This window comes from Fundulus heteroclitus, chromosome 14, assembly GCF_011125445.2.
Source record: "Fundulus heteroclitus isolate FHET01 chromosome 14, MU-UCD_Fhet_4.1, whole genome shotgun sequence".
Lineage (NCBI taxonomy): Eukaryota > Metazoa > Chordata > Actinopteri > Cyprinodontiformes > Fundulidae > Fundulus > Fundulus heteroclitus.
This window is the reverse complement of record NC_046374.1, coordinates 27,047,390-27,070,850: the sequence shown is the minus strand read 5'-3', so window position 1 is coordinate 27,070,850 and position 23,461 is coordinate 27,047,390. Positions and strand designations below refer to the sequence as shown.

The 23,461-nt window shown below is 39.3% G+C and overlaps 2 protein-coding genes across 4 annotated transcripts in view; both read left to right on the top strand.

The window, feature by feature from the left end:
• Nucleotides 1–3,901, top strand: part of gigyf1a (GRB10 interacting GYF protein 1a) — a 41,456-nt gene extending 37,555 nt beyond the window's left edge. Inside the window, exons 23-25 of the mRNA XM_036146633.1 lie at nt 10–54; nt 434–578; nt 3,824–3,901. Of these exons, the coding sequence (XP_036002526.1) occupies nt 10–54; nt 434–578; nt 3,824–3,891 (258 nt within the window). The 3' untranslated portion in view covers nt 3,892–3,901. The remainder of the gene's footprint in view (nt 1–9; nt 55–433; nt 579–3,823) is intronic.
• Nucleotides 3,902–14,336: 10,435 nt separating this feature from the next.
• The window catches only part of wrap53 (WD repeat containing, antisense to TP53), a 46,235-nt gene continuing 37,110 nt past the window's right edge, over nt 14,337–23,461 (top strand). For all 3 annotated transcript variants that reach the window (XR_004932563.1, XM_036146631.1, XM_036146632.1), the window contains exons 1-5: nt 14,337–14,528; nt 16,782–17,159; nt 18,377–18,572; nt 20,103–20,198; nt 20,499–20,607. Coding sequence is in view for 2 of the 3 variants with exons in the window: in XM_036146631.1 (XP_036002524.1) it covers nt 16,925–17,159; nt 18,377–18,572; nt 20,103–20,198; nt 20,499–20,607 (636 nt within the window). In the remaining variant the exon portion in view is untranslated. The remainder of the gene's footprint in view (nt 14,529–16,781; nt 17,160–18,376; nt 18,573–20,102; nt 20,199–20,498; nt 20,608–23,461) is intronic.

The following is a 23,461-nucleotide window of genomic DNA, read 5'->3' as shown; positions in this document are numbered from 1 at the left end:
TGCTTTTAGCTATCAAAAGAAGTGGGTGGGTTGAACATGAACTTCCCTCTGCAGGTAAATCCGGACTCAAATGCGCCGTCTTTCTTTCATTTTTACACCCAAACGTTATTAACTAGAATAAGCTTCAACTGGTGCAGCTTCTCTGTGCTTTGATTTGATGTTTTATTTCCCGGTTTTCGTGACGCTGCTGAATATCTGGCCTTAACGAGGCCACCAAACGTGCAAAACCACTTTCAATGCGATGTTTAATGCCCATTTCAACTAAAAAGCAACACCAAAAAATTTCAGTTTGTGAAGCGGTGTTGCTAAATGAAGGCTATTAGACAAAAGAAAACGTTCTTTAGACCTATACTGCTGGTCTTGTGTGCACAAACGGTGATGAAAGGATTCTTTTTCTGCGTGTAACTTTGGGGTGGTTTTTTTTTGGTTCCAGGACTCAATGCGAGGTATGAATCCAAGCACTCTGCAGTCCATGTTTCAGGCCAACCACATGGGCAAAGCCGGTCTTTATGACAACCAGGGAGGAAAGATGAAGAAGAAACCAAGCATGATGCTGCACTCTGATCCCAGCATCTTAGGTAGGTGGTCGTCTGGTTTGATTTAAACCCCAAATTACAATATTTGAATGCATTTAATTAGGATAGTGGTGCTTCATTAATAGGGCTGTGCATAAAAATCGATACAAAGATTTAATATCGATGTTTTTAGAAACGATTTAATATCAATATTCTGGGTTTCAATATCAATATACCTCCCAACCCCTAGGGGGCGTTATTACAGCGCAATATTACTGTTCACAGCGAGGAAGTGGAAGTGAGACGAATTTGTGGAACGGCCGACAGGATTTTAGAAGCGCCTTCGTCCCTAAAATCAGACGTTTGGACACATTTTTGGTTTCTGTGATACGCTAAATGCATTGAACCAAATGCACTTTATTTTCCTGTTAATATGTCGGTGTTCAATAAATTGAACATAAATATAATATTTGGCTGGTTTTGTTAATTGGAGTACTTTGAGCATTAATTTAAAAGTAATAAATACCAATATCGTCAAATCAAATCAAGCTGAGCTATATTGAGAATTGTTTTGTATCGTGAGCTAGGGCTGAACTATTTTGGAAAATCTAATTGCGATTATTTATTTTTTTATCTTATGGCGATTGCGATTTAATGTGATTTTTTTTTTTTTTCAATTTTTTTCTATTTAATTTATCATGTCTTTTTAAACATATACAAACAACAAATCAGTGTTTCATCGCTGTGCAGATCAGGTGCTAAAAGAGCCGCTGCGTCTCAACCGGGAGCAGAAATGATTGCCTTCTGCCTACGATATATTTCAACCAAAATCACAATTTATTTTTGACGTTTCTCTGCATTAACCACAAGCAACAAAAATGGCCTCTAGATAAAGATGTTTGTAAACAAGGTCTGAGTAAAACAAGAACTTACATTTTTTTTATTAATCAGAATATTTATTATTCTAGAGAACAGCTTTTTGGACATCAACCCTTGTTGAACATAAAGTGCAAAGTGCAACCAACAAGCATGATTGACCAGTACTTAATGCTGTGGTGAGATTGCCGAAAGTTTCTGGTAAAACAGTATGATTATATAAACTCTAAAACAAGTAATAAAATTAGTTTATCTCACTGCTGCAACTCTTTTCCCTTCCATGTGGAGCAAACGCACTTTAAACATTTTACTGACACCTAAAGGTCTGATTCGCTAATTGTTACATGGCCATAAATTGCAGACATCTACGATTTGAATATTGAGTGTGTTTTTTTTAAATTTCGATTATATTGCACAGACCTATGGTGAGCTACGTATTGAGAATCGTATCGAATCGGCTCATCCTAGATGATACCCAGCCCTATTCATTAATAAGATAGAAACCATTTATAATAAGGTTAGCCTGAATGGGGCATGGGATATATTTTAAAATAAACCCGGCTTTCTGCGCGCTTTCCTTAAAAAAACGAGCTGATATATTGTAGGATATGTGTTAATTTGTAACTACTTCAGCGCTGTTTCTCTTGCTCCAAAGACGGCGAACGAGTGGGCTGACTGGATCGTTTATGCCACACACCCACTCACACTGGTGTTTTCTCTCCCTACAAAACTGAGAGCCTTAACACCGAGGCCAGCAGGCTGTTAGGCAAACAAACCGAGAGTCTGGAACAGATGGAAACCAGATGCAGGAGAATGTTGCATTAAAAAGGAAGCGTTTCTTCTGCTTCATATGCACTCCTACCCCCTCTGTTTAAAAATAGGCATGAAAAGCAGTCATATTCAGTACAATTCATACAGCTAATTGATTAAATGTTAACGAGACAAAAAGCTAATCGAGAACGAGGCCTTTAGGAGCAAATCTTGTAACTTTTTCCATGGTCAGAAGTTGAGGTTTTTCTGTTTTATCGGCCAGAACCAGGTCAGACACACTAAGGCTACGTTGCCACTGCGGAGGAATGCGACCTAAATTCGTTATTTTGCCCCCCTAAAAAAGTCTGCTTTGTGCCACCTCCATATGTGCTACTAATTCGGATACGTGTCGTTTTTTTTTTTTTTTTCGAAGCATTCGTAGTCTGAACGGTTATGTGGCATTTTATCCAAGTTTCACATCACTCACTACACATCCACACAGTAGTAGCATCAGCAGCAGCGCTCCATAAAAGAACATTAATAGCTGTGCTGCTTTCTTCTTACCTTCATTTTGCTATGATGTAGTATTAATATCGTCGGCTCCCATTGTTCAACAGCTTTCTAATAACAGGGAGAGACGTCGGCCGGTATCCATGTTGTTACATTTACCGTTACCTTAGTAAACAGAGTGCTACTCTGTAACCTTTCCTGTTATCATCGCATGCGGGTCACTTTGCTGCCTTGAAGTGTTTAGACAGCAGAATGATGGCGGTCGCATTTAATAGTAATATGAACGGCTATTAAAAAAAAAAAAAAAAAAAAAGCATCAAGACCCGCAGTGTGAACGTAGCCTAAGATAATTGGCATGAAGTGAGCTTGCTGGGCAGGGTAACCAATCAGATGGTTTACTAAATATTTTCCTGGGGTAGAGCAGCAAAAAAAATAAAGAAATACAGAAATAATAATGAATTTAACATACAGTGACTCAAATTTTTAATGAATGCATTTTACACATGCATTTAAGAAATAAACCTTTCTACTATTATATTTGACAGTATTATTTATATATATATAGATATAGATAGATAGATATAGATTTATATAGATATATAGATATTGATATAGATATTGATATATATATATATATATATATATATATATATATATATATATATATATATATATAGATATAGATATATATATATATATATATATATATATATATATATATAGATATAGATATAGATATAGATATATAGATATATATAGATATATATATATATAGATAGATAGATAGATCAAAATCATGCACATTTTTAACATTTATTTGTAAAATCTTGACAATTTGTTACACTGAGACCTAAAAGTTGTCATTTTGATGCTACTTTCAGCTCCTCCATTGGTTGTCAAAACCCCATAATATCTTACAGCACTGAAACATGATGTTTATTATTCACCGATATGCGTTTATTACGTCCTGGCATCTTTGGCAGCCGGCTGCTTGAACCAGCGGCGTTGAGGCATCGCTACCGTAGAAGACGATTGATTTAAAAATCAGTCCGTGTTCCTCAAACTAAACAGAAAAGCTTGTCAAAGTGAGCTGGCATAACGTCAAAGAGTCTGGATGCAAACGTCGGGTGTCCTCTGGGCTTAACGTCTTCCTTCCTCTCTGTCTCCTGCAGGGTACTCATTCCACAACACGGGCGAATGTCTGAGCATGAATGAGCTGGAGATGGTGGAGGATTACTGATGTGACGCAGCGCAGCAGCAATAGCTACCTGAGGCCTTTTCTGTCTTTTAATCAGACAAACCTGATGACGAATGTGCACTGCTGGGGGAACCGGGGGGCGGGTTGGGGGGTTGGGGGTTGGGGTGGGCATCAGTTTGGGTTGGGGTTTTTGGAAGGGAGCATGCATGAGAGAGAAGATGAAGGGTTAATCCCTTCATCTTCCTCTGGTTATTAAAAAAAAGGGCTCCCTGCTACACCAGTTGATCACTAGAGCAGGGGATGGGGGGGGGGGGGGGGGAGCCGGGGCGAGGTTAGGATGGGTATCCCTCTGGCACTCAAAAGTTTTAGCACCTTATTCTGAACTAATGCACTTTATTGAGATGGGATTTGACTAGTTGTTTTATTTCACGTGTGTATACCTTTTGTGTTTGGAGGCGCGTCCGAACTGGAAGCAGACGGGCGGGGAGGGGGGGGGGGGGGGGGGGGGGTGACGTTGGGGGTCTGTGAAAGTCAGGGGGACCTTTTTTTAAGTTTGGAACCTTATCAGAAAGCAAATCCTTTCTCACCAGACAAACACTGTTGATATTTCTCTTGTTGAGCATTTTTTTTTTTTTTTTTTTTTTTTTTTTACATTTTATATAAAAAAGTTAAAGCTATTGAAAAAAAAAATGGAGTATAAAAAAAAAACTTGAAGATTTGCACTTGCCTAAAAAAAGAAATGACAAAAACGACAAAAAAAAATCCAACAAATGGGGTTAGTTTTGTGTAGAAGTGGATATTTTTGTGAATGTGTGCGAGCGAGTTTGAAACAGTCTGCACAATGTTTTTTTGTTTTTTTCTGTTGCTTACCGATATGTATGAAACATAAAGAGGCCATTTTTGTCTGATTTTTGTTCAGTAACTTCTCATGTTCAGAGTGCATGTGTGCGAATGCGTCTCCCTTTTTCTACTTTTTTTTTTTATTATTATTTTAACCCCCCGGAGGAGGAGAAAAGGGTGGGGGATTTCATCTGTTCGTTCTGAGAGTGTGACTGAACCAGAGAGAGAGGGCAAACTGCACAAACATCCTTTCTCTCACCAGCTCTTCATCTTCAGATTTAAAAAAGAAAAAAAAAAAGAAGAAAAAAAAAGAGATGCATAAGTTTTTTTTGTAAATGGTAGCTTCGTTTCTCATGACCGCTGGTTTTTATTTCCCTCCGCTTCTCCGCCGTCTGCGGCGGCTCTTAAAGGGCCGGCGTGGCGTGGCGGATCACGAGGGGTGCGTCCGAGTGAGATTTTCTAAGCGTGAATGCGAGCGCGAGTGTTTTTTTTTTTTTTTTTTTTCAGAGGACGTGTTCATTTACTGTTCATAGAAGTGAGTTAAGACTACAGGTACTCATTTTTGTATGTGCTTTTTTTTTTTCTACGTGTATGAATGCACATTTGTGCCTAAGAACTTTGATATAGGGTGCATGGCCATTGAGACATTAACTCTTTTCGAGAGCGGATGTGACGTGTGTCGGTGCTCAGCACATTGTATGTAAAGTTTGTAAGTTTATATCGTCAATATTTCTAGTTGTCTGATTGGGCGGGGGAGGGGAAAGGGGGGGGGGTGATCCATCAGAAAGGTTAGTCCAGTTTTTTTGTTCTTTTTTTTCCTGGGGTGTGATCACGTTGCCTTTTGTCAGCTCTCGATCTTGTGAATGAAAGGTGTCGAGTTTCTGACTCTGGAAAAAAAAAAAAAAATACAGCATCTTTTAATGTGCGAGTGCACAGAAACGGTGCGAGAAATATTAGCATATTGTGTTACTTATTCGTTGTTGCAATTTGATAATGACGAGTTTTTCTCTCTTTTTTTTTTTTATAAAAATATATATGGAATATATACATTATATACAAAGTTTAAAAAGTATTTGGACTAAGATAATGAGCACTTGGGCTGCTATTTTTGTTGTGTGTAATTTTTTTTTTCTCTAATTTTGTTTCCCTAATTTTGATTCTATTTTTGTTTTCATTGCCATGTGAAGTGTGTATTATTTTTGTACTTTTTTTTTTCTTAAAGCATTGAATGTATTCCAAAAAACTTTTTTTTTTTTACAAAACTCGTGCTGATAACAGAATTTTTTGTTTTTTCCTCAGAAGATTTCAAAACAAAAAAAATGGAGACAAAACAGACAAAAAAAATGGCTTCAAAGAGCTTTTTTTTTCATTTACACAGCAGAGAAGAAGAAATGGAAAAACTTAAAAACTCTGGACGGATACAGTTGAACACACTGCCTCTACAATCCTGGTCGTAGTGACTCAGATTAAAACAGAAAGGACTTGTTTTTTTGTTTTTCGTTTCCTATTCCATACTGGAGCTTTGGTTGTTTACAAGCCACATGGATAAGTGTGGGTGCAGTTTTGTTTTAATTTTGTACTTTTTTTTTTTTTGTTTGTTGTTGTCTTAGTTTTTGTTCCCACATGAGACGGGTGGGGTTTGCAAGTGCGCTTCTGCCATATGGACAATGAGTGGTGTTGGGGGGCTTTTTTTTATTTTATTTTTTTATTTTTATTATTTTTTTGGCTTGAGGACGAGCGGCAGGAGTCTGAGCAGCATGGACAAGCTCCTCTACGTCGGCCTTGCAGATGGAGGGAAGAAGAGGGGAACCTCGAGGGTAGACTTTAGTTTTCTGGAGGGGAACCAGGAGGCCGGAAGAATAAATCGAAACGAGAGGAGGGACAACCTGGTTTGTGCGCTCGTCTTCACCTCAACCCTCCTTCGCGCTCGCGCCCTGCCCTCACCGACTCACCTATGCACTTTGGTTCATTCAAGCTGTGAGGTACAATTCTGGGGAACGGGAGCACAATTTACAACAGGAGGATTGCTACGACTTTGGTTAAAAGTCGGAGAGAAAAAAGAAAAAAAAAGATATTCCCAAACTGAAAACGAGAGACTCGAGAAGCCCCGTCTTCTCCCACCTCCTGTGTATATAAGCATATTTTTGTATTACCTTAGAGAGAGAGAGAGAGAGAGAGGAAAAGAAAAACAAGATTTCCAAATGGATGAAGGAAAAAAATAATTTCATGAGACTTCGGACCGGATGTTCTTCACGGAGAAGAAGCCGGCCGTCGTCAAAAACAGGTTTTGAGGTGGACTCGCGTTGAGTTTTGTGAACCTTCAAACGAGAGGAGGCGTTGGATTACCGGAGGTCGGAGCGACCGCGAGGGCTCGACCCGACCCACGCCGTCGGGAGGCGGAACGCCGCTCTGAGGATGCTTCCACTTGGTTTTCCCAACCGGACGACGGCCTTCAGAGCCGTTGGAGTTAGCCGCAGGCAGGAGGAGAGCTGTGTGGTGAGTCGTCCCCGTCCTCGTCTATTTCTGCCTCTTGACCTTTGATTCATGTTTAATCCCCTACATTAATTAATTTTGATTGAATTCAACATACGGAAGAGGATTAGGGCCACTCAAAAAAAAGTACTAAATTCTGACTTTTTTTTTCTTTTCAGAATTCTGAGATTAAAGTCAGAATTCTTTTTTTTTTCTTCTCAGAATTTTGAGAAAAAAGTCAGAATTCTGACTTTAATCTCAGAATTTTGAGAAAAAAGTCAGAATACTGAGATTAAAGTCAGAATTTTGATTTTTTTTCTCAGAATTCTGAGATTTAAGTCAGAATACTGAGATTATAGTCAGAATACTGAGATTAAAATCAGAATTCTGAGATTAAAGTCAGAATACTGAGATTAAAGTCAGAATACTGAGATTAAAGTCAGAATACTGAGAATAAAGTCAGAATACTGAGATTAAAGTCAGAATTTTGATTTTTTTTTCTCAGAATACTGAGATTAAAGTCAGAATACTGAGATTAAAGTCAGAATACTGATTTTTTTTTTCTTCTCAGAATTCTGAGATTAAAGTCAGAATTCTGACTTTAATCTCAGAATTTTGAGAAAAAAGTCAGAATTCTGACTTTAATCTCAGAATTTTGAGAAAAAAGTCAGAATTCTGACTTTAATCTCAGAATTTTGAGAAAAAAGTCAGAATTCTGAGATTAAAGTCAGAATACTGAGATTAAAGTCAGAATACTGATTTTTTTTCTTCTCAGAATACTGAGATTAAAGTCAGAATACTGAGATTAAAGTCAGAATTTAGATTTTTTTTTTTCTCAGAATTCTGAGATTAAAGTCAGAATACTGAGATTAAAGTCAGAATACTAAGATTAAAGTCAGAATTCTGATTTTTTTTTTCTCAGAATTCTGAGAAAAAGGTCAGAATTGAGTAGACTGTTTTTTTTTTGTTTTTTGTTTTTTTTGAGTGTCCCTAATCCTCTTCCGTAGCAACATGCTAAGGTATACGGTTCATTCATTAAACAGTGGTATCGGGTATCGGCTGATATGCTCAGCCAAAGTATCTGATTGGCTCAGGAAGAAACTGGGTTGGTGCATCTCTACGTAATCGCATGAAACCTCTGATTGTGACCTTGCACGTAGGGTTGGGAATTCATAAGATTTTCACGATTCCGATTCCCTCATCGATTCTGTGAAAAGATTAAATTCTTTATCGATTCCAATTTGGGGACATTTTTTTAACCTCTTAAACAAAAATAGACTTGGTATTAAGCATTTAAAGTAATACTAATTTAACATTTTAGAGACATAAAAAGACAACAAATAAGCATTAAAGTACGGTTCTGCAATGTTATAAGATGAGTATAAAACTCATCTTTAGAACCAATCTCTGCTCAAAATGATGATCTGCACCGCCTAATCTACTTTCATCAGTTATCAGTTATTGCAACCGTAAACTGCAGAAAATACAGCCAGAGCGGCTCCTTCTGAGTTTCCTCTCTGCTGCTGTCAGGATCAGCTGCAGTGCGTTATGAGGCGGAGGGATATTTCAGCGTCACTTAGTTTAGAGCCAAAACAAGCGACTTCACTTTCAGAAACAAGCCCAAAAAAACCTGCAACTCGTGAAATTTACAAGCGACTTTAGAAAAAATAAGACCAAAGTTGCATAAAATAAGTGGGCCTCACAACAGTGAGCATACTTTCTAAGTGTGTCGTATCCCTCCGCCGCTCTGGTCGGTAAACAAATGTTCCGGCAAATTCTACATTATAAAAAAAGAAAAACCAACCGAAAAGTCTCGCTCTCACGTCATCTTGAAGACATTCTTTTTTTTTTAAATGTTGGCTACAGATGACATTTTTTCTCTCTGGCCAGAAGTTCGATGGCAAGTTGGCAATCCAACAATAGCGCCCCTGGTGGATTATGAATTGGAAAGGTGAAAAAACTAATGGTGTTTTTTCCACTTTTACCCGATGTATTGGATCATCCAACGGCCATGCACATGAGCATTGTTGCTTCAACAATAGCTCTCCTGAATTTCAATGGTGAACTCCTCTTAAAATCCAAAACAATTGTTGTAGAGCGCAGGGCCTCACCGCGACATTACGTCACAGGATGTGATGTCGGGCAATAATGGCCGCCCCCATACACAGTGATCGAAACGACAATTTATGCTTTTATTTTCTTATTGATTAACGCTAAATTCATTAAGTCACCACAAACGCATTAGTTTTAGGTATAGCTAATGATCCCCTGATTTTTCCTTGTTGACCGGACTTTCGATCGCTTTACCCGACGGGGCGCCATTTTTTGTTTTGTTTTGCTTATCTAGACTTATGCCAGGTCACGTTGTACCTACTTACTGAATGCCATGTGCGTAACTTACGTAAAAAACGTTACGTGAGCCGTGCTGCCTAAAATCGATAAGAGAATCGTTAAGCTAGTTGCCAAACGGTGCCATGGAACTGGAACACCGGTTTTCGATTCCCATCCCTACTTGCACGGCATTAAAGTGCATGTTGATGATAGTTGGGTTCTTAAAGGGGGTGTTAAAAGTTGTTGGAGGAAAGTTTAACCTCCACCCTTTCAAAGCAGGGCCCGGTCACCCTGAATTAGGGCTGGGCGATAAATCGATTTAATCGATTAATTCGAATTTACAATTCTTTAAGATTTCATTTTTGGAAAATCTGGATTTTATTTTCCCAATACACTCATTGGGTTTCCATGAAGAGAACAGCATGTGATGCTGAATATATGTTTAGGCAAAATTATTGTCAAAATATTGTTAAGTGGAAACTTTTCTTTACCATAATACGAGGTACTTTATTTACTTAATTACTTTTTTTTTTTAACTTAGTTTGAAGTTCACAAGTGCAGTGAAGCCTGTTCTTAGCTCAATGTGTAATACCACTAGCAGCAAATGTTATATTTTCATTGTTTATAATGGCACGGCTGCCATCTTGTTTTACAAGCATGTTTCACAGCTTGTTTTTAGTTGCACTTTGAATTCAGGTCAACTTCCTGACGAAATACTTGACATAAAAAGCAAGGTTTTAAAATAATTTCCTGAATTTCTTTTTATGAAACAAAAAGGAGGAAAAAAATCGTTTAATCGGATTTGGTATGATAAAATCGAAGATTTATTTTTTTTAATCCATATCGCCCAGCCCTAAAGCTGAATCTAATCGTAGACATTTCTTACCGCAGTGCCGATGATCGTTCTGCCATCTCTCATAATCTCCGGCTCTCTTTCTGTCTGTCCTCTTCGCAGGCGACTGGCGTTGCTTCACTTGCTGCCCTCTGCGAAGAGGATTTAACCTGCAGCCAGCCCACGAATCAGCTCCCCCCCCAAACCTGCTACTTTTGAACTTTTTACCCTAAGACACTTGCCTCGTCCTCGGACCAGGCACGCCATCGGCATTATCAGTCGGACAGTTGATCAGCCATCGATCGGACGCTCTCTCCACGGAGGAAAGGGACGCGATGGTGATGGCCCACCCCAGCTGGAAGCCTCGGATACAGACGGCGGCGTTGGAGTCGTCTAACCAGCGAGACGCACGACCGGCCGTCCGTCCTTCCTGTCCGAGACGTCAAAAGACGAGAAAACACGGGAGAGGTGTGAAATCCCTGCTGCCGTGGAACTGAATAGACTTGTACAAAGCAAAAAGACTCTAAAAAACATACAAAACAAAAAAAAAAAAAACACAGCGACTAACACACGAAAGATATTCTCAAGTCCAACGAAGCGACAAACAAACAAACAAACACTACATGCACATTTCCAGCAGAAGTTACACGTTATAGGGATCCACGATTATCAACTCAGAGACACAGACGCGTCGGCGCTCCTCAGTTTAAATGAGGCGCTTTGTAAATAATGTAAAAGTTGGTTTGGGTTACTTTTCGTTTCTCATAGTGGGTATATATATATATTTTTTTGTTTTGCTTTATTTCTTCGTTCGACATGCCTTAAATTGTATAGTTGAGTCTTAAACGACTAATTGAAAAAAATGTTCTCAATGATAAACCTTAGTTGGAAGCCACCTGGTGGAACATTATTTGGGTTTAAGAGGGTTTTCAGCAGCCCTTGTTCTGTTGGCTAACAAAATTGTTGTGTATAACAAACCTCATGTATATCCAATCACCTTTCAAAGTTACTAGCTAACCACAAGAGTAGAGCAGCAAAATTTGCTGGTGGTTCGGATTTTTGTTGCTCTTTTGTTTTCATTGGAAACGCAGAGTGATTGTTTTTTTGTTTTTTTTTGTTTGTTGTTTTTTTTTTTTTTTTTTTTTTTTTGGAGTAAAAAAAGATATTTTTTCTGAAGGATGCGGGCTAAACGAGCCGAGGTCTGTGCTCTCGGGGAGCTGAGCTGACCGGGTTACATTTGATTTAACTAACCGCCCCTCGTTGTGCGGCGTCACAATTTCGCTTAAATACGCAGTTTGGGCAAATTGGTCGTGCGTAAATGGAAACGAGTTATTGTATTTGGACTCTTTTTACACTCCCGAGAAACTTTTATTTTTAGAAAAACACGGGTTAGCGGGTTTAAGAGAATCTCTCAGGCGTGTACGAGTTCTAAGCGAAAGCCTGATTTCTAATTGGAGATCCACCAATGAAGGTTGTTTCGGGTTTTTTTTTTTCCTGGCCGGTCCTGATATCCATTTATTTATTTTACCTTTTGAACTGCAGATTTTGTCATATTTCGATTTTTTTTCTTTTTTTGTACTTCAAAGGACTTTTTCAGTCAAGAAAACCGCTGCAGGTTTACGTGACAGGTGGTAATTTTTGCGTAATAACACAACTGTGGCCACGTTTAACCAAACACTATTAAAGGGGGGGGGGGGGGCGACTTACATTTTATAAAACTTTTCAGACTCCTCATGATCTAAAAAAAAATATATATATAAAAAATTAACTGTTTAGTTCTAGTCTTGTGCTTGTCAGAAATAATTTTGTACGTGTCCCAATCTCCTATCTGGAGTAATTTGGGATTTTAAACCAGGGATGATCAAAACAATAAGTGAAACAGCCCTTTAATTTCATGCTTGAGCGTCGGTAGCAAAGTGCAGCGAACTGTTCGTTTTTTTTTTTCTCGGCGCAGAACGTGCCGGCGGACATGTTTTCTTCTTACCCCCCCACCCCCCCCCCACCCCCCACCCCCCCCACCCGAGACACGCCACCCTGTGTGGAGAACCACTAATCAAAGCACACGTTTCTAGCCTTCCTCTGATTTTGCATTAAACACAATTATCAAATCCCACGCTGTTGGTTCATTACAGATCATTTCCGGACGTCTTAATTTTGCTCCGTTTTAACAAAATGGACTTTAAATAAAAAATTTAAAAAAAAGGCTGATCGGCCAATTAGAGCCTCTCAAAGAAAATTAATACTGATCTCCAGATGAATGAATCTGTGCATCGCTGTTTAAGGTGAAGCCCTCTTAGCTGTGTGCGCCTGAAGGCATCGCGTCTGTAAAGACCGGACAATCAGCTGGATTTAAAGAGAGCTTAGACGGGACCGTCGTTTAAAATGATTTAAAGCGTAAGGTGTTTTTAGTCAGTTTGTTTAGTTCTTCTTTTTTTTTTTCTTCGGTATCCTTGCTAACTGCAGAATTTAATCGCCGTTTTTAATCCAAGCAGCAGATGATGATCGCGTCTAAGCGTCGTCCATAGCGCTCATTGAGAAGCTGAAGAATCCATGAGGCTAGAGCCAAAAAAAACTGCAACTAAATGACGTTTGAATAAAAAAAAAGAAATAACGTGTCCAAAAATAGGCTCGATTAGGCAAAAAATGTACTTTAAAGCAACTGTAGCATGTTTTAAGATGACATTCAGTTTTACTGCATTGATAAAAAAGGCTTTTATAATTAAACTACAGTACCTGTCTAAAACGAAGGGGGGGTGATTGGTTGCGAACCTACAAATATGTGTCGTGTAATTCTTTTACAGCACATTAAAATCTGATTTTTGTCCGTAAATTGTACCCCAGTCAGCTCAGCTCCCTTCGATTCGAGTCTCTTGAATGTTGTTGAAATAACCGCAAACTGTACATTAGATGAAACTGTTTAAGAAGAAGAACAAATGAGAAATGTGTAAATAGTTTGGCTCCTGTTTGAAGAACAAAATAAATACTAAATTGCATTCAGCTGTCTCTTCTGTCTTTTTTTTTTTTCTTTTTTTCTTTTAAACGGGTGCTTCTGGAATTGAAATGCAAATGATAAGAAGTGAATTTATTTCAATAATTTGGCAATAAAAAAATAACTGTTCAGTATATACTCCAAGCATAGATTTCTTTTGATCTGATGATTTGTTGTACTGTTAAAATGTTTTCCAGAAATTTTGAATATTGCATAGTAGGAGTTTCAACACAGCAGCCGGTAAGGTACATCTATGTACTTTACCGTGTTTCTCAGCACTGGTTAGGCTCCTTTTTGGTTACTGCAACGGGCCTGTGGCGCTGATGGGGAGGTTCAGGAAGCTGTGTGGACCTTGGACTTGGTAAAAGGCAATGGACCAACACCTGCAAGTGACACGACTCGCCAAACCCTCTTTGCCTGGACACCTCACACTATACTGGGTTCCAGTCTTCATCCAGACTCCGATAACTTGCAAGTTTTCTCTTGAAAAGAGTATTTTGAACTGCTGAGCAAAAGTTCAGTCGTTTTTATTTATTTCTTTTTTAGTCCAGGTAAGACGCTTAAGGTAATCTCTGCTTTAAAAGGAGCTTAGCTTCACACGCTACCTTTGTGTTTTTCCTTCCACTAAACTTTCATTCAAGGTAATTGGACGCAAGACAACATTCAGCTTCTTTAGAAATGTATTAAAAATCCCTTTACCTTTTGAGCCTGATGCAATATTCAAATTTTCTGAATAACTTTTTAGTTTTAGGTTTCCATTACTCTGCGTGCTATAATAATCGAAATGGAAAGCAAAAACACGTACATGTGTGTAATTTATCAACATATTTTATTTGTTTTATTGAATAGAATATATAATTTTTTTTATTCGAATAGTTAGAATAGGTATTAAACGATTTGCTGAGACGCGTGTGTGAATTGTTCAAATAAATTCCTTCAGCATTGGGAGCAGCAAGCCTGACGCTGGTGGAGATGGGGGAAGGTGAACAAATCTCGCACGCGTTTGAGCGAAATCTCGCGATAGTTCCAAACACATGGCTGCCCACTTGTGTTTACAACTTCTCGGCGAGCTGGTGAACGGCGCACAAGTTCCCCGCAAAGAAGACGTCGACTAGTTTTCGTGCGTGTGCCGTTTTCTTCGTGCCTGTGTGAACATTTGAAGCTGCAGAGAGGGAAGAAAAAGGACAAACTTCCGCGTCAGAAGAGCTACAGCAGGTAGGTAGCAACGGACTGTTAGCACAAGCTAATGCTAACCGAAGCTAAACACTGGTGGCTGCTTTCTTTGACGGGCGCACACGTACAATGATAAGTCGTAAGCTTTCTCTGTCGTCGTTATAAACGTGGCATGTTAAAACAAGAGGGCTGACGTGGAGGGAGACGTGAATTTTATGTTGAAATACTTATACGCCGTTGTTTTAAAAGCGCGACCGGCCGTTTGAAGTGTCCGACACGGTCACGACTAGCCACAGGTGTTTGGTGGATCCTTCCCGCTGGTGATGATCATGGTTATTTGAGCCGCTGTTGGCTGACGTGCACACGTTGTGTGTGTTTGTTAAAGTCGTCATTTATCAGCTGTTTACAGGAGCCTTCCAGCGTTGCTGGTTTAACTGCGTTAAAGGCAACAAAGAAAGGGAGGAAAAAGGTCCCTTGGTAACATATAACCTTAGATGGACATGTCACCTGATGCATTTATATAGTACAAACGGTGAGATTTTTTAAATTAATACTAGTCAGGAGACATCCTATTCTTAGTTGTTTTAAGAAAAAATATATTAAGTTTTATTTATATAGCGCAACATGTCATCTCAAGACACTTTAAAAAGTCAAATTCAATCAAATCAGACAGATTGGGTCAGATTATACAGATTGGTCAAAAAGTTTCTTCTCTAAGGAAACCCAGCAGATTGCATCAAAGTCTTGACAAGCAGCATTCACTCCTACTGAAAGAGCCTAGAGCCACAGGAAGAGTCGTCTGCATTGTTGATGGCTCATACTGAGCATGCATGAAGCGACAGTGGAAAGAAAAACTCCCCTTTAACGGGAAGGAAAACCTCCAGCAGAACCAGACTCAGTGTGAACGGTCATCTGCCTCGACCCACTGGGGTTTAGAGAATTGGCCCAGGAATCCTTTTTATGTTATATGGTAATAGTGGGTGATCTGTTAGTTGTGTCATCATCCAGGGAAAGACAGAACACCAGACCAGGTGTACCTACTATGAAGAAAATAATGACAGAGAACAAAAAGATAAAAGATGGAATGACAACAAACTGGAGAACAGTAGAAATCAGTTGAGTGAGAAAAATTGACAAGTGCTATGTTGCTTAAAGTGTGTTATGTGGATTATTCAGGAAATCTACAACCTAAAACAAATGATATATATATATATATGAATGAATGAATGGAGCATTTGAGGATCCCCGGCTGCAGAAAATAGCATTTCCATCAAACTGATTGGTTCAAACTTCATCAAACGGCTGTGAATTATGGTCCTTTTCTCGTCTCACTGGTGGGTAAACGGTCTGTCTCGAGCATATCGTCCTGTTGCAAAGCCCTAAGTAACAACAGCTCCTTCTGCAGGACGGTGTTGCCGTCTGTGATTGCATATGTTGAATATTTTTCTCAATATACATTAGGGCTGGACAATTATCACATTCACAATATACTCCTAATTAAAAAATAAAAAAAAATCCAAATCTCAGAGGTCTGCACATCTTGGCTACATAATTAATGGATCAGAAGCATCCTTTAGGTGTCGTATTTTGTTTAAAGTGGGTTTGCCTCCACATGGAAGGGGAAACAAAATGCAGAAGTAAGATAATCTAATTTTATTACTTGCTTTAGAGTTTATATAATTTTTTTTTACCAAAATCCTTCAGGAATCTCACCGCAGCATTAAGTACCGGTCAAACTGTTTAATGCATAGACTTGTTTGTTGGTTGCACTTCAACAAATATTTATGTCCAACTCAACAAGCTATTCTCTTGAACAAGAATATTAAGATTTATTAAAAAAAAAAAAGTCAAATTTCTTGTTTTAAAGAGTACTTTTTTTTACAAACATCTTTATCTAGAGTGCATTTTTGTTGCTTGTGGTTAATGCAGAAAAAAAAATAATTTTTATTTATTTAGTTAACAGACAAAAGGTCCACATGGACATAAAAATAAAGGCAATAACAGATCATAAAAGACTTGCATACTTGTGTTTCTACGGTTTCAGCTGAACTGAAATGTTTCCAGCTTCTATTAGATTGTCTTTTGAACCACTCTAATATGTTTTATAAACATTTAAGCAAAGCAGAAACCACCAACAGCGAGTTTATCCCTGTTATCCATGTGTATGATCGAAGGAGATCAACCCTGCAGCGGAGAGACAAAATGTCCTCAGTGGCAGACGTTTTGCTCTGAATCTGCCCTGGAAACCAGGCGTCCATCTTTGCTCATTTCCACCCCTTTTTTTATTTCCTCCAGGTGGGTGATGTCCTCAAACCCCAGCAGACTCAACCGTCCACACTGCAGGAGGAAGCACTATCCCAGCAGCACTTACCTCACCCACGTCTGACAGCCACCCGCAGGACCCGGGGCCTTACGACGCCAGGAGGACCGACACCGCCATGTCCGATTCAGCCGGAGGCGGCGAGAGCGGAGGCGTGGCGGCTGCGGGGCAGGACGCCGAAGCAGACGGCGAGCCTCCTCAACAGGCCCCGCCTTCACTCTGTCCACCTGAGCAGGGACCGGCGGAGACCACGGAGGACGGGCCGCCGCCGTCTCCCAAGCGGTCCAGGAGGAGCGAGGAGGAGCAGGGTGATGGCGTGACGGCACAGGAACACACCGCCGCATCCCCACAAGGTAAAACAGTGTTTTAACAACTGCATGTGTTAGAAATAACAAACCGGACGTGTGGCGGGTGTAAGGGACCGAGCCAAAAAAGCAGAGAAGCACAGGGAAATCTTTGAGGAAAAATAGTAACAAAATTTATTTACCACACAGGAACATACTTCTTCTTATTATTATTTCTTTTTATGGCGGTTGGCAAACAACTTTCAGGTGCATTACCGCCACCTTCTAGACTGGAGTATGGATCAGATGTAAAACCACTATAATCTTCCCATAATACCTGTTCTCCTTAGAAAATTAAAAATACTATTAAAAACTACATCCCCCGATGATCTTTGAAGCAAACTTCTAATATCTAACTTATTTTTATTCCTATTTAAATTTCTAATTAACTCCTCCCTTTCTCGAACATACTTACTACATTCTAAAAAAAAATGTTGTATTGTTTCTAATTTCCCACAATAACTACAGAAACCTGTATCATGTTTATTAATTATTTTAAGAGTACTGTTTAAACCTGTAAGTCCAAACCTTAATCTAGATATAATATCTTCTTCTTTTTTATTCCTGCTACATTTCCTAAATTCTCCAACTTTTCTTTGGATGCTATAATAAAATCACAGGAACATACTTTTTCTCCTTCCTCTCTTAAACTGACACACAAGGGAAACATATACACTGGTTGATCAGACCATTTTGACACAAGAGGGGAACATAAAATACATTTACCTAAACAAAACTAGAACAGACGACCAAACTAATCAGTACAGTACTAAAATCAGCAACCTATGAGGAAGAGGACTTAAATAATTACATTTCCCAAATTCAATTACAAAAAAAACAAAACCACATAGAAAACTCCCCTTCTAAAACTAATTGGAAGAGTCCAACTAAGCCTCCTTGTCATTGTGATCTTTTGCAGCTGGGGGCTCCTTTCCTTTACTGGCCACACCCACATGACAGCCTCCCAGGAACTGGCAACTCAGATGAAAAGTATATTAGTTTAAAGTAAACCAAAAACACAAGAAATGACAAAATGAGTCAACTAAATGTGTGCACCCAAATAGTTAACCAATGTCAAATCAAAGTGAAAAAGTGAAATGTGTTAAAGTAAAATATAACATTTAATTAAATGAAATCATTACCAAATCATTTGTTGTGTGGTTGCACATGCGGCCATCACAGCGGGGGACATGGTGCTCAGACCGCGTTATGTTTTGTTCCTGTAGGGACGGGTGAGCTCCAGCTACCCGAGGGGGCAGATCAGCGGGCGGAGGAGGCAGCAGATCCTGAATACTTAACAGAATGCCATCAGAACGGAGACCGGGGACCTGCTGCTGCTGCAGGAGAAGAAGAGACGAGAGCAGAGGAGGAGGAGGAGCACGGTGACGAAGAGGCTGCAGACAGCCCCGCAGCAGGACAGCAGTACGTCAAAGATCTGCTGCTGTTTTTTAAGTTGTTTTATTTATTTATTTATTTATTTTGTTTTTTTTAGCCTACACAGTTGTGCCCCCATCAGACCAAAGACAAGAGCTTCCTATAGGCTTATGACCTCCATCTCTTTTAGAAAAAGTCAAATGTTTGACTGATTTTAATCAATCAAACTCTGTTATATTTGAGACTCCCTACAGTCCCAAACACAGTATCAGAAAATCTTGCAAAGGTGATGATGCTGGTAAATCTGTATTTTGTGACCCGTCTCCATCCCCAGCGCCTGAATGTTACGCCGACATTCAACGGGAACACTTGACTGGCGTATTCAGCAACAATTCTTGCGTTATTAAAGCCATACTAAGGAATCATCGAGCAACACTCCCCCTACAGGACCTTTTGCTAATAGCACTGTCGTAAATAATACAGCACACACTGTTATTGATGCCAGCGGACTTCCACTGGGGGCCGCCGAAAAGCTGTTGGTCTTACCGCGACAACGAGGGCAGAGCCGCAAGACCGCCTCAATCATCTCATTAACACTTAGATTACCACCACAGGGACCTGGGAGAGGATATTTTAGGGTAAAAATGTTACTTAGTGGGGCTTTACCGTTGTTAAATTACAGAGACAATAATTTTGTGACGTATAAATAGTAAGGCTTTACGTGCAATATTCAAAAAAATTATCGCTATTGTACATTTTCCTGATATGGTGCAGCCTCCGTTTGTAGTGATGACATTAAGATTTAGGAGAGTTGGGCCTAGATCTACAACCTAGTCCTTTTACTGGCTGTATTTGGGGTTATATTTGAAGCTGCGATAAGTAGCCAGGAAAATGCTATTGCTCTGATCGCTCAAAGGAGAATACTTTTAGAATAGAAAGGCCAGTTACCACCAAAGGCATCAATGTTGCTTTCTGATATGACGAGGTTCCTAAAAATTGAAAAAAGTACTTTCTTAAAGGATCAACCAAAACATTCTACCAAATATGGGACCCTTTACTGGGTTATTTTGACAAACTTGCAACTCTCCCCTCTTATAATAATTTCTCTCCCCTCCCCTTTTATTCTTTTTTTTATTAGAATAATTAACTTTTATGTATTTATTCACCTTTTCTTTGGCAGCACGGGGATTGATGGAGTTTATAAAAGTATAAAAATGTTATAATGCTGTGTAGTTCTTGTTACATTGTACACTGTCGTCAAAGGAATTGCAACAACTGTAAAACATTACACTCTGAATGGCATTGTACATCTATGTTAACAATAAAAATATGAGTAAAAATAAGATTTAGGAGAGAAACGACAACTTTTTGAGTGGAATTTAACTTGAAAAAAGGGTTTATGATTAAGAAATATCATGTTTATTGCTGTTTTAAGTGTTGTACTAATTGAGACAGCGTTACATTTTAAACTGATCTAAATCTTAGTTGAATCTGTGCGTTTTGCCGTTTCTGCAACATCTTTTTATTTCCGGCCCGACAACAAAACGTGGCGTTTAAATTCGATTTCCTCTCTTCCAGCCTCGACTTGGATTTCAGCCAGAACCCCTCCATGCTGACTGGTTCCTGGACCGAGTACTCCAACTTTCCAGAGAATTACCTGAAAGGCTGCAAATGGTAACTCTGGTTTATTGTAAACAGGAACGAAATTAAAAAAAAAATTCTGAGTCGGTTATATATATTTTGGTCTAATCGCTCATAGGTCAGTTTTGAATATGGTAAAACAAAATCCAAACAAATGCTGAAGGAGAATCTCCACAATGTTTTTTTTTTTTTATGGGTGTTACATGAGTCGCCTTAATCCTTTCAGTGGAGACAAGATTCCTGACTGCTAATTCAGCGTAAAACAAGCTAAGTATATATTGTTGTCAGTACGTGAACCATCTTCTCTTTCCATCCTCCATCCTCTTAACTCAGGGCTCCCGACGGTTCCTGCATCTTGACCAACAGTGCCGACAACGTCCTCCGTGTCTACAACCTCCCTCCAGAGATTTACAGCTACAGCTGGGACTCCATCCCTGAGATGGTGGGTTTACTATAAATAAGCCTATATGTTTGTTTACAGAGACCAACATGCACACTTACTAGGTACCAAGTGGTTGTTTTCTATTCGTTTAGGACTTGCTTTTACGGTTTGGGACAGAATAAAGTGAGATTTTGGGTTGACATGGTTGTGTCTTGGTTAAGGGTTAGACGGGGAGTCCTGGTACTGTCGGGCATGTTTGTGTGATAAAACATTAGTATGATGCTAACTCTTGTGCCTTTTAATAATTAATGTCAGTCAAATGCAAGCGAGATCCATCCATTCGTCTGAATCTGTCCACCTAGCAGCATACATGTAAGGGAAACACGTCAACATGGAAGCAACATGGAGCTTTGAAGCCATGCTGCGTCTCTAACTGCGTGTTGCTGTTTTAAAGGAGAACGAATGTTTACCGATCGGGACAAATGAGCAGGAACCATCAGTCAAAGACTAGCGTCTGTTGTTGTATAAGAATGGTAAAAGTACCGTGTTTTTCCGGTACTCTCCAGAGTATAAGTCGCATCAGTCAAAAAAAAAAAAAAGTCATAAAGATGAAAAAAACATCTATAAGTCAATTCAATTCAATTCAATTTTATTTATATAGCGCCAAATCATGAAACATGTCATCTCAAGGCATTTTACAAAGTCAAGTTCAATCATATTATACAGATTGGGTCAGATTATACAGATTGGTCAAAAATGTCCTATATAAGGAAACCAGTTGATTGCATCAAAGTCCCGACAAGCAGCATTCACTCCTGGGGAACCGTAGAGCCACAGGAAGAGTCATCTGCATTGTACATGGCTTTGCTGCAATCCCTCATACTGAGCAAGCATGAAGCGACAGTGGGAAGAAAAACCACCCATTAACGGGAAGGAAAAACCTCCGGCAGAACCGGGCTCAGTATGAACGGTCATCTGCCTCGACCGACTGGGGTTACAGAAGACAGAGCAGAGACACAACAAGAGAAACAAAAAAGCACAGAAGCACACATTGATCTAGTAATCTGTTCTACATTAGATGGTAGTAGCGGGTGAGCCGTCTTCTCTGGATGATGTCACAGTTAACAGAAAGCCAGACCAGGTGTACCTACTATGAAGAAAAAGAGAGAGAGCAAAAAGTTAAAAGCTGAAATGACGACAGTCATTTCAATGTAATACAATGCAGAACTGGAGAACAGTAGACTGAAGAACAGTAGAAATCAGTAGAGTGAGAAAATTAGACCCTGATGTCCTCCAGCAGCCTAGGCCTATCACAGCACAACTATAGAGATAGCTCAGGGTATGAGCCACTCTAACTATAAGCTTTGTCAAAAAGGAAAGTTTTAAGATTAGTCTTAAAAGTAGACAGGGTGTCTGCCTCACGGACCAAAACTGGGAGTTGGTTCCACAGGAGAGGAGCCTGATAGCTAAAGGATCTGCCTCCCATTCTACTTTTAGAGACTCTAGGAACCACCAGCAGACCTGCAGTCTGAGAGCGAAGTGCTCTGTTAGGAACATACGGGGTAATCAGAGCTCTGATATATGGTGGAGCTTGATTATTAAGGGCTTTATACGTTAGAAGAAGAATTTTAAATTCTATTCTTGATTTAACAGGAAGCCAATGAAGGGAAGCTAAAATTGGAGAAATATGATCCCTCTTGTTGATTTTCATCAGAACTCTTGCCGCAGCATTTTGGATCAGCTGAAGACTTTGAACTGCATTTTGTGGAATTCCTGATAGTAAAGAATTACAATAGTCCAGCCTTGAAGTAACAAATGCATGGACTAGTTTTTCAGCATCACTCCTGGACAGAATGTTTCTAATTTTGGCGATATTCCGGAGGTGAAAAAAGGAAACTCTGGAAACCTGTTTAATATGGGATTTAAATGACATGTCTTGGTCGAAAACAACACCAAGATTTTTAACTTTATTACCAGAGGCCAAGTTAATGCCATCCAGATTAAGGGATTGATTAAGAACTTTATTTTTTGAAGACTCTGGCCCAAAGATTACAACTTCTGTCTTGTCAGAATTTAAATGCAGGAAATTTAAAGTCATCCAGCTTTTGATGTCATCAAGACATGACTGCAGTCGAAGTAACTGATTGGATTCATCAGGATTTATGGATAAATATCGCTGAGTGTCATCAGCATAACAGTGGAAATTAATCCCATGCTGTCTGATAATTTTGCCAATCGGAAGCATATATATAGTAAATAGAATTGGTCCAAGGACTGAACCCTGTGGTACTCCACAGGTGACCCTAGAGTTTGAGGAAGATTTATTATTAACATGAACAAACTGGAATCTGTCCGACAGGTAAGATTTAAACCAGCCTAATGCTTTTCCCTTAATCCCTACAGTATGCTCAAGTCGCACTAGACTATTAGTCGCATATATCTAGAAATGTATTTCACACAATCCAAGACTAAAAACTGACAGTTAATCTGGTAAGGCAATTTATTCAATTACACATTTGTACCCACTACTGGCTGAATAATATTTATCATACCTGGGAGGTTAAATGGAGTAAATTAGCCCAACAAGAAACCAACCCCAACCGGGAAAGTTACGCTGAAATTAGACCGTGAGGAAAGTTACGCTGAAATTAGACCGTGAGCATAACGGTGCTACGTGCTAAGCTAACAGTACGACAGAGCAATGTAAAGCTGACGTGTATCAGAGAAGTTGTAAACCGCCCGGACAACAGAGCTGTTAGCTAGCGCTAGCAGCTATTAGCTTCACAGACAGCCCAATAACAGGGTTCTGTCTCTGTCTGACAGACTGAATGCAGAATGAAACAACATATGTACATATGTTTAGTCTTTGTTGTTTATAAGTTATTGTTTATATTCATTTTTAAGTGGTACAGGA